General features: G+C 39.5%; 1 protein-coding gene across 4 annotated transcripts in view; it reads right to left on the minus strand.

The window, feature by feature from the left end:
* PPEF1 (protein phosphatase with EF-hand domain 1) overlaps positions 1-12,158 on the minus strand; it is a 134,318-nt gene that overhangs the window by 13,465 nt on the left and 108,695 nt on the right. For all 4 annotated transcript variants that reach the window (XM_047716630.1, XM_047716631.1, XM_047716628.1 and 1 more), the window contains 2 exons: positions 10,831-11,016; positions 9,350-9,492 (listed from right to left, as the gene is read on the minus strand). In XM_047716630.1, the coding sequence (XP_047572586.1) occupies positions 9,350-9,492; positions 10,831-11,016 (329 nt within the window). The remainder of the gene's footprint in view (positions 1-9,349; positions 9,493-10,830; positions 11,017-12,158) is intronic.

Consider the following 12,158-nt stretch of genomic DNA (forward strand, 5'->3'; position numbering starts at 1 on the left):
GTCTAAGTGGTCTGGTTAGAAGATCAAACCAGCCACCATATTCTCTTAGGCCAAAGCCTAATCCAGAGCAAAGTCCTAACTCTCTTCAGTTCTATGAAGGCTGAGAGAGATGAAGAAGCTGCAGAAGAAAGGTTTGAAACTAGTGAAGGTTGGTTCATGAGGTTTAAGGAACCTCCATAACATTAAAGTTTAAGGTGAAGCAGCAAGTGCTGAGTAGAAGTTGCAGCAAGGGATCCAGAAAATCTGGCCAAAATAATGAATGAAGGTGGCTCGACTGAACAACAGATTTTCAATGCCCATGAAACAGTCTTCTATCAGAAGAAGATGCCATCTAGGACTTCCATGGCTAGAGAGGAGAAGTCACTGCCTGGCTTCAAAGCTTCCAAAAAGACAGGCTGACTTTCTTGTTAGGGGCTAATGTAGCTGGTGACTTGAAGTCGAAGGCAATGTTTATTCACCATTCTGAAAATCCTCGGGCCTTCAAGAATTATGTTTAATCCACTCTGCCTGGGCTCTATAAATGGAACAACAAAGCCTAAATGACACCACACCTATTTGCAACATGGTTTACTGAATATTTTAAGCCCACTGTTGAGGCCTACTGCTCAGAAAAAGATTCTTTTTAAAATATGACTGCTCACCACAGTACATCTCATCACCTGAGAGCTCTGATGGAGATGGACAGTGAGATTCATGGTTCTGGGACTGCTAACACAACATTCATTCTGCAGCCGATGGATCAAGGAGGAATTTAGACTTTCAAGTCTTATTATTTAAGAAAAACATTTCATAAGGCCGTAGCTGCCATAGATAGTGATTCCTCTGATTGATCCAGGTAAAATAATTTGAAAAGCTTCTGAAACGGATTCGCCATTCTAGATGCCATTAAGAACATGTGTGATTCGTTGGAAGAGGTCAAGTATCAACATTAACAGGAGTTTGGAAGAAGTTGACTCCAAACCGCATGGATGACTTCGAGGGGTTCAAGACTTCAGTGACGGAAGTCACTGCAGATGTGTTGGAAACAAGAGCACTAGAATGAGAAGTGGAGCCTGGAGATGTGACAGAAGTGCTGCCATCTCAGGGTAAAATTTTGTTGCTTCTTATGGATGAGCAAAGAAAGTGGTGTCTTGAGATGAATCTACTCCTGGTGAAGATGCTGTGAAGATTATTGAAATGACAACAAAGGGGCGCCTGGGTGGCTCAGTGGGTTAAGCCTTTGCCTTCAGCTCAGGTCATGATCTCAGGGTCCTGGGATCGAGTCCCACATCAGGCTCTCTGCTAGGCAGGGAGCCTGCTTCCTCCTCCCTCTTTCTCTCTCTGCCTGCCTCTCTGCCTACTTGTGATCTCTCTCTGTCAAATAAATAAAATCTTAAAAAAAAAAAAAGAAAAGAAATGACAACAAAGGATTTAAAATAGAATATACATTTAGTTGATAAAGCATCAGCAGGGTTTGAGAGGACTGACTCCAATTCTGTAAGAAGTTGCTGGGGGCAAAATGCTGTCAAACAGCATCGCATGCTACAGAGATATTGTTCATGAAAGGAACAGCCAATCAATCTAGCAAATTTCATTGTTGTCTTATGTTAAGGAATTGCTGAAGCTGCCCCAGTGTTCACCAACCATCACCTTGATCAGTCAGCAGCCATCAAGGTGGAGGCAAGACCTTCCACCAGCAAGATTACAGCGAGCTGAAAGTTAGATGATGACTACCATTTTTTTAACAATAGAGTAGTTTAAAATTAAAGTATATACGTTGTTTTTTAGATATGCTACTGCACACTTAACAGACTACAGTATAATGCAAACATAACTTTTATATGCACTAGGAAATTGACAAGTTCTCCTGACTTGCTTTATTGTTAAGATTTGCTTTATTACAGTGGAGTGAAACTGAACCTTCAGTGTCTCTGAGGTGTGCCTGTAAATGAAATAGAAAACAGAAAAACAATAGAGAAAATCAACGAAGCCAAAAATTGGTTCTTCCAAAAAGATCAATAAAATTGACAGAACTTTAGCTAGACTGGCCAAGAAAAAAAGGATGAAGGACTCAAATTTCTAAAATCAAGCATGCAAGAAGGGTCATCACAATTGACCTCACAGAAATAAAAGGTTATGAGGGAATACTATAAGCAATTATACACCAACAAATTAGATAATCCAGAAGAAATGGACAAATTCCTATAAAGATACAAACTACCAAAATGACTAAGAAGAAATAGAAAACCTGAACAGACTTAGAACAGATAAAAAGATTGATTAAGTAATCAAACAAGTTCTTATGAAGAAAAGCTCAGGATGAGATGGCTTCACTGGTGAAATCTACCAAACATTTAAAGAAAAATTAATACCAATCACACAAACTCCTCAAAAAAAGTATTGAGTATACTACCCATCTTGTTATATATACCCACATTATTGTACAAAGCCAATATTTTATCCTGACACCAAAACCAAAGATCACAAGAAAACCACACATCACTATAACACCTCTTATGAATATAGATGGAGGGGCATCTGGCTGGCTAAGTCAGTAAAGCACACAATTCTTGATTTCAGGGTTGTGAGTTTGAGTCCCATGTTGGATACAGAGATTACTTGAAAAAATTTTTTAATTAAAAAAAAAAAAAAAAAGAATATAGATGGAAAATCCTCAATAAAATACCAGCAAACTGTATCCAGCAATGTATAAAAAGGATTATATACCATGAACAAGTGGGATTTATCCCAGGAATCAAGGTCTGTTTAATATCCGAAATTTTTAAAATATCATATTAATTTTTAAAAAAGGAACAGAAACCACATGATCTTCTCAATAGATACAGAAAAAGCATTTGACAAACTCTAACACTCTTTCGTGATAAAAACACTCAATAAATTTGGCATAGAAGGGAACTTCCTCAATCTGATGAGAGGCATCTACATAAAACACATGGCTGATATACCTAATGGTGAAAGACTGAATGTGTCCCTTTTATGAACAGGAACAAAGTAAGGATATCTGCTTTCACCACTTCTAGTCAACATGAGTCTAGAGGGTAGCCAGGACAATTAAACAAGAAATAGAAGTAAAAGGCATCCAGATTGGAAAAGAAGGGAAACTATTTTCAATCAGAAATACTATGATTTTGTATATAAAAAATCCCAAGGAACCTACTAAAAACTATTAGAATAAACAAGTTAATCAAGATTGCACAGCATACAAAAAACAATTGTATTTCTATATGCTAGAAATGAACAATCCAAAAATGTAAATTAAGAAAGCAATTCTACTTTCTATAGCACCACAAAGAATAAAATACTCAGAAATGAATTTAACAAAGAAATTCAAGATTTTTACACAGAGAAACCAAAACTTTCTTCAAGGAAATTAAAGAGCTAAATAAATAGAACAATATTACATGCTCATGGACTCAAAGACCTAATAGTTAAAATGACAATAACCAGGGGTGCCTGGGTGGCTCAGACAGTTAAGCATCTGCCTTAGGCTCAGGTCATGATCCCAGGGTCCTGGGCTCAAGCCCCACATTTGGCTCCCTGCTCAGCGGGAAGCCTGCTTCTCCCTCTCCCCCTGCTTGTGTTCCCTCTCTCACTGTGTTTCTGTCAAATAAATAAACAAAATCTTTTTTAAAAAATGGCAATAACCAGGGGTGCCTGGGTGGCTTGGTCGGTTAAGCATCTGACTCTTGGTTTTGGCTCAGGTCATGATCTCAGGGTCATGATCTCAGGGTTGAGAAACTGAGCCCCATGTTGGGCTCTGTGCCCAGCAGGGAGTCTGTTTAAGATTCTGTCTCACCCTTTCCCTTTGTGTCTCCCCCTCCCAAAATAAATAAATAAAATCTTTTTAAAATAAAAATAAAATGGCAATGGCCACCAAATATCTCTATAGATTCAAAATAATCCCTAACAAAATCCCAGCTGGCATTTTTGTAGAAGTTGACAAGCTGATTCTAAAATTCATATGGAAATGCTGGGGTGCCAGAATAACTGATACAATCTTAAAAAACAAGAACAAAGTTCAACTCACATTTCCCAGTTTCAAAACTTACTGCAAAGCTGCACTAATCAAGACAGTGTGATACTTGCATTAGGATAGAGATACAGATCAATGGAATACAATTTAAAGACCAGAAATAAACCTATACCTTTATCGTCAATTGACTTTTGACAAATGTGCCAAGACAATTACTTGGGAGAAGAATAGTCTTTCCAACTGCTAGTGCTGGGACAACTAGATAGCCACATGTAAAAGAATAAAGTTAAAGCCCTACCTCACACCACATACAAAGATTAACTCAAAATGGATCAGATACCCAGATGTAAGAGCTTAATCTATAAAATTCTTAGAAGACAATATAGGAATAAATCCTCATAACTTGAGTTAGGCAATGGCTTATTAAATAACAACATCAAAAGCACAAGCAAAAAAAAGAGAGAGAGAGAGATTGGATTTCATCAAAATTAAGAATTTTGTGCTGCAAATAATACCATAAGGAAAGGGAAAATATATCCCACAGATTGAGAGAAACTATCTGCAAATCATTTATCTAATAAGTGATGTGTATAGGATATATAAAGAATTCTTGTAACACCATAATAAAAAGAATAATAACTCAATTAAAAATTGAAAAAGGAGGGGCAATTGGGTGGCTCAGTTGGTTGAGTGTCTGTCTTTGACTTGCACCATCAGCCCAGGGTACCTTAATTGAATACCCACACTAGGCTCCCTGCTGTTCAGGGGAGGTAGTCTGCTTCTCCCTCTCCTTCTGCCCCTCCCTCTGCTTGTTCTCTCTCTCTCTCGAATAAATGAATAAAATCTTCTTCGAAAAAGGTGGCACCTGGATGGCTCAGTGGGTTAAAGCCTCTGCCTTCAGCTCAGGTCATGATCCCAGGGTCCTGAGATCAAGCCCCGCATAGGGGTCTCTGCTCAGCAGGGAGCCTGCTCCCCCGCCTTCTCTCTCTGCCTACCTCTCTGCCTACTTGTGATCTCTGTCTGTCAAATAAATAAATAAAAATCTTAAAAAAAAAATTGAAAAGGGATCTGATATAGACATTTCTTCAAAGAAGATAAGCAAATGTCTAATAAGTACATACAAAGGCTCTCAATATCACTGGTCATTAGAAAAATGCAAATCAAATCCACAATAAGATTCTATCTCACATTCACTAAAATGGCTACCATAAAAAAGATCATAATAAGGGTTGGCAAGGATGTATAAAAACTGGAATCCTCATACACTGCTGGTAGGGAATGTAAAATTATGCAGACCCTTGGGGATAAAAGCTTACAAGTTATTCAAAATGTTAAAAATAGAGTTACCATATAATCTAACAATTCCACTTTCAGGTATACACCCAAGAGAAATGAAAACATATGTATGCAGAAAATCTGTCCACCAATGTTCAAAACATTATTATTCATAATAGCCAAAAAGTGGAAAAAAGACAACTTTCCATTGATGGTCTGATGAATGGTCAAAGAAAATGTGAACTATTGAAGCCAAAGCAATCTTGAAGAATAAAAATATAACTGGCATTATCTCAATTCCAGACTTCAAGTTATATTACAAAGCTGTAGTAATCAAAACAATATGTTACTGGCACAAAAGTAGACACTGAGATCAATGGAACAGAATAGAAAACCCAGAAATAAACTCACAGTTATATGGTCAATTAATCTTCAACAAAGCAGGAAAGAATATGTAATGAGGAAAAGACAGTGTCTTCAACAAATGGCTTTGGGAAAACTGGACAGCTACGTGGAAGGAATGAAACCACGTTCTTATACCACACACAAAAATAAACTCAAAATGGAATAAAGACCTAAATGTGAGACCTGAAGCAATAAAAATCCTAGGAGAGAGCACAGGCAGTAACCTCTCTGGCATTAGCCATAGCAACTTTTTCTAGATAGGTCTTCTGAGGCAAGGGGCACAAAAGCAAAAATAAACTATTGGAACTACATCAAAATAAAAAGCTTCTGCACAGCAAAAGGAACAATACACAAAACTAAAAGGCAACCCGTGGAATGGGAGAAGATTTCCGCAAATAACATATCCGACAAAAGGTTAATATCCAAAATATATAAAGAACTTATCAAACTCAATATCCAAAAAAACAAATAATCAAATTTTAAAAACAGGCAGAAGACAAGAACAGACATTTCTCCAAAGACAACATCCAGATGGCCAACAGGCACATGAAAAGATGCTCATCATCACTTACCATCAGGGAAATGCAAATCAAAACCACCATGAGCTATTACCTCACACTTTCAGAATGGCTAAAATCAACAACACAGGAAACAACAGGTGTTGGTGAGGATGTGGAGAAACGGGAACCCTCACGCACTGTTGGTGGGAATGCAAACTGGAGCAGACACTGTGGAAAATAGTATGGAGGGTCTTCAAAAAGTTAAACATAGAAATACCTTACAATCCAGCAATCGTACTACTGGGTATTTACCCAAAGAATACAAGAACACTAATTCAAAGAGATACATGCCTCCCTATGTTTATAGAAGCTTTATTTACAATACTCAAGATATGGAAGCAACACAAGTGTCCATCAGTTGATGAACAGATAAAGAACAGTGATATATATACACAATGGAATACTACCCAGCCTTAAAAAAGAATTAAATCTTACCATTTGCAGTAGCATGGATGAAGCTAGAGAGTACTATGCTAAGTGAAATCAGTTGGAGAAAGACAAATACCATATGATTTCACTCATACGTGAAATTTAAGGAACAAAACAAATGAACAAAGGAAAAGGGGGGAGCAAACCAAAAAACAGACCGTGAACTATAGAGAACAAAGTGATGGTTTCCAGAGGGGTGGTAGGTGGGAGGGGATGGGTGAAATAGGTGATGGGGATGAAGGAGGGTACTTGTGCTGAGCACAGGATGATGTCTGGAATTGTTAAATCATTATATTGTACACGTGAAGCTAATGTGATACTATGTGTTCACTGTACTGGAATTAAAACCTTAAAAAAACTTTTTTAATTAAAAAAAAAAGAAAATGTGGTCTATTCATATAATGGAATATTACTCAGCCATAATAAGGAATGAAGCATTCATACATGTTACATTAATGAACCTCAAAAACATTGTGCTTAGTGAAAGAAGACAGTCACAGAAGACTGCACATTGTGTGATCCCATTTACATGAAATGTCCAGAACAGGTAAAATTTATGGAGACAGAAAGAGAAAGCAGACTACTGGTTGCCTAGAGTTGTGATAGGGGGAAGTGACTGATGACTGCTAATGGGTTTAAGTTGTCCTTTTAGGGTGGCACAAATGTTTTAAAACTAGATTATTTTGGAACACTGAAAAAAATTAAATTTAATTTAAAAAAGAAAAGAAGAAGAAACTAGGTTATAGCGATGGTTACACAACTCTATAAATATCCTATCGGTGAATTAAACTGGTCAACTTCATGGTATGTAAATTATGTCTCAACAAAGCTGTTAAAATAAATTAATTTGAGATTAACTTACTAACATAATAAAATATAATGATATAAACTTGTTGTGGAGACATTCTTCTAACAAAGATGAAAATCCAAAAGATATGATGAAATTATATACAAAAATGTGATTTCATAGAACTAAAGCAAAATGAAGACACCAACAAAATATATACAATGTTGGGGCGCCTGGGTGGCTCAGTGGGTTAAGCCGCTGCCTTCGGCTCAGGTCATGATCCCAGGGTCCTGGGATCGAGCCCCGCATCGGGCTTTCTGCTCAGCGGGGAGCCTGCTTCCTCCTCTCTCTCTGCCTGCCTCTCTGCCTACTTGTGATTTCTCTCTGTCAAATAAATAAATAAAATATAAAAAAAGAAAGAAAAAAATATATATATACAATGTAACTGTAAAAATCCTCTATCCCTCATTTACAAAGAACTCCTAAAAATTGATCAGAAAATGACAAACAACCCAATGTAAAATGGAGGAATAATTCAAATAGGAAATTCAAAGAAGAGAAAAATGCAATGTCCAAAAACACAAGATAGGCAAAAGTGCTAATTAAAACTGAGATTTACCATTTTGATCCAACAGTTTGGCAAAAATCAAGAAGTGTAGTAATATCTGAGACTAACAAGGATGTGGAAAAGTTGGTATGTTGTTTTTCGGATTGTTAATTGTTAAAACTCTTTTGGAGTATCCAGCAAAATTTTAAAAAATCATAAATCCACAAACTCCACATTTTGAAATTTTATGTAAAAAAAGTACTAAAACTTATGGCTGTTTGCATGCATGTGTGAATGTAGGTATATACACACACACACACACACACACACACACACACACACGGAGAAGTATTTGTTCCATACAACATTGCTTTTAAGTGCAAAACCCTGGAACCAATCTGGATGGCCATCAGTTGAATAAGATTTTGTCACTCTATAATTTTTACGGCACATCTACTAGAAAGATTGAGTTAGGACTATGTATTCGCTTGGAGTAATGTTCATGATATTATCTTTAGAGAAAAATTCAGTTGTAGAGTATGCTGTGTGATTCTATCTTTGTAAAAAAAAAAAAAGAATGTATGTTGCAGATTGCCTTTCTCCTTCCCCTCTGGGATCTGCACTGGATAAGGGAAAGGACTTTTGCCTATTTTGTTCATTGCTCTATCGTCTGTGCCTGGTACAGTGCGTGATACACAGGAGGTGCTCAACATTTTTTAAATTTGATGAACATAATGGTTTGTTTATTCTTGTAGAGCAAGAAAAGGGAAGAAATGTCCACTCTGGGCTATCAATTTCAGTTGCCTCTGGGAAAAAGGATCATTAAGAAGGAGGGGGAGAAAGATCATTAGCATTTTCTGTATACATCTTTGTTTGGTCTCACTTGTTAACAACAAACATACTCATTTTATAATGAAAACTTCTTAAAAAGATCACGTTGAATGGGGAAAAGGAAGATAAGCTATGGAGGCCATCACACGGAGAGACACTCAACTCTTGGCATTCTACGCTTCCGGGTAGAAAAGCGACCAAGAGGCAAGAGCACACAGGGCTGTTCGGGGGACAGGGAGGGCTTTCAGGTATGGGACCAGGCGGATGTGGGGACCTTCTTTTCTTTACATTCAATTAGAAGCTGCTCATAGACACTAATGGCTTTACCCACTTAAAGAGACATATGAATTGAAAATTGCTCCTCTTGGTTTCAAACATGAATGCATTCACCGCTTGGTGTCTGGAACTAATTCTATTGTGTTTATACCAATGAGTGACCAGTAAGGAGTTGTCTTCACTCTCGTAGCTGTTCTTAGTCACTCTGGCTGGTTCTACTGGGTCACCAGGAGCAGCGCTCAGAATTCTCCTTGGAGCATACATACCTTTGGTAGAGAGGCCTCGAGCACGTTGTCCTAGTTACTTGGTACTGGAAAAATCGAGGGGTCATATCACAACACAGTTTGATGTAAGCTCCTCGATTGCTGCCTTCTTCATAATAATTAGAAGCAGAAAATACCGTAACAACCTGATTAGAGAAAAAGAGGGCCCGGTTCACATAGAGTTAGTTCTCAAAAGGTCCTTCAGTAAAGGCAGAAATACCTCCATTCCTAAAAAAGCAAAAAGCAAAGTTCCAAAGCCATACAAATGACCCAAGTCTGACAGGATTTTCTGGGATTCCACTGGAGAGCGACAAGGCTTCAAAATCAGTGTTCGGGGGAATACGAACTTCCAGTCATTCACCCGCGTAGGGCGTAGCCTTGCGATCCTGTGTACAATTCCAGTTCCGTACCTTACAAATCTACTTAACGCTTGGTTTTGCAAATTCTAATTTTCCAAGCTGGTAATGCCTTTGCTTTCTTTCCTTGTGATACTTGAGTGTTCAAAACAAAACTCCTCTACTATCAGTCTTTCTCTTTTGCTCCAAGTTGACTGATGTAGAGGGCTTGGGGCCCTGCACAAAACCAGTCCTTCAAGGGCAGAGAAAGTAGTGGCCCAAATACAGAGTGGCCAGGACCACTCTGCTGGGAAGGAACCAGCCCTGGGGCCATGGAGGGGGATGGCAGGGTAACCCTGGTCGTGGACAGGAGCTTGGGCCCAGTACAAAGAAACCTTAAATAATACTTGCTTTCACTATCTCACAACCTGAGCAGGAGCTGAAAATGAACTAATGGGAGTTAAGAAAAGTGAAAGCCTTGAAACAGAGATACCACATGGTTTGGTATTCTGTTTTATTTACTGTTATTCTCTGGTAGAAAAGGGACATCCCAAGACAACCTGGAATGACAAACCTGCTCCTCAGCCCTCTTCCAGCCTTACCAGACACCACGGAAGGAGCACGACATGCTCCACTTTAGGGTCCGCAGCTACACTGACCACAGCGGGCGACTGGCTAGAGCTCACCTGCTCAGTGAGGAGAAGCGAGGCGGGTTTTGTGGCTCTGCCCTGCACAGAGCAAGTACAAAAGGTGAAGGAGAGCCAGCCGGACTCACGGCTGCCTTTGACAGGCTCTGTGAGGGTAAGTACCTTCTCCGCCGTGCTGCACCAGAAAGCCGCCTTTTGATTAATAAAGAAGGCAGCCTGTCCGTGGGTGCGCTTAGAGCTGCGTGTCAGAATTTCTATCTCTGGGATTCGGGAAGATCAGGGAAATAAGCCAAATAGCTCTTCGGGTGAGGCACACTGAGGCCCCTTCAGACAACCTGTGTGAACCTCGTAGTCTCCTGTTTCTGTGTACCAAAGCGTGGCCTCCTGTTTTGGTCCTGAGGAAGTCACCTTCCCATGAGCCTCTAGGTAAGATGCATCCTGGGAAGAAAAACTGCCTGGGGCGAGGATGTGTGTGATGCTGTCACCACCACTGTCCGCTTACCTTCCCGTCATGGCAGATTTCATACCCTTCGGGCTTACATTCATGAGACCTGATCAGCATCTTCAACTGAAACTTATTAAGAATCTTGGAGGTAATATCTGGTCCGAAATAACAGCCTCCTCCACGACTTGTGTTTGGGTAACAGCCTCTTTTGCCTCTGGGATCACTCCACAGAATATCGACAACCTTTGGGCAACAAACCAGATTAAGCCGCTATTCATAAGCGAGAGTCTATCTTTCTAGATGCCAGCTTATTTGCCAGAAGTATTAACCCAAGTGATCCCAGAGTCTGTTCCTCGTTCCTCCTTCAAACTTGGTGCGGACTCATCTCCTCCGTGAATCTTTTCCACAATACCTGTAATGCCCACAGTCACCGCAATCCCTGTCTGCTCATTACCAATGACCAGTGCAGCCATACTTCATAATCACGAAGAGTCAGCCCTTGCTGTTTTTGGTCTGTCTTCAAAAATCTTTTTTTTAAAAGAGTTTATTTATTTGACAGAGAAAGAGATCACAAGTAGACAGAGAGAGGGGGACGCAGGCTCGCTGCTGAGCAGAGAGCCCAATGCAGGACTCAATCCCTGAGATCATGACCTGAGCCGAAGGCAGAGTCTTAACCCACTGAGCCGCCCAGGCACCCCGTCTTTAAAAATCTTATCATGGTTGTTTCACAATTGCTGAATCTACCAAGGTCTTTTCTCTTTCTCTTTTTAAAAAATTTTTATTTATTTATTTGAGAGAGAATGAGAGTGACAGAGCACAAGTGGGGAGTGGGGGAGAACAGCAGAGGGAGAGGGAAAAACAGGCTCCCTGCTGAAGAGGGAGCCCAGTGTGGGGCTCGATCCCAGGACCCTGGGATCATACCTGAGCTGAAGGAAGACACTTAAACGACTGAGCCACGCAGTTGCCCCTCAAGGTCTTTTCTCTTAAAAGAGCTACATTGTCATGTTCCAAGGAGAAAACAGTTCCCCACAGAGAACACACATTAGAGGTTCTTAATATGTTCAAAGAGGTAAGGTAGGTCTCCCAGCTGTGGCTTTGGCCCTGGTTTTTGTCCTGTTGAGCAGATAGCATGAGGAAGACTTTCTCCCAGCACAAATATAGACAAGCGTTCATCCAAGAGTACTTCCTAAGTCATCTCCTTCCCTTTTTGTCCCGTTGATAGAAACATTCTCAGTTCCACTGACTGGTTTCCACAATGTGTCCTCCTAAATCCACAAGTATTTTATTATCATAACATTTCCTTTTGGGGCTGAAAGAGGAAAACATGATGCCCAAGACTGAAGATCCAGGTTTCTAAGAATATTTTTCATTGTTCTGATCTACGT

Source organism: Lutra lutra, chromosome X (genome assembly GCF_902655055.1).
Source record: "Lutra lutra chromosome X, mLutLut1.2, whole genome shotgun sequence".
NCBI classification, from domain to species: Eukaryota; Metazoa; Chordata; class Mammalia; order Carnivora; family Mustelidae; genus Lutra; species Lutra lutra.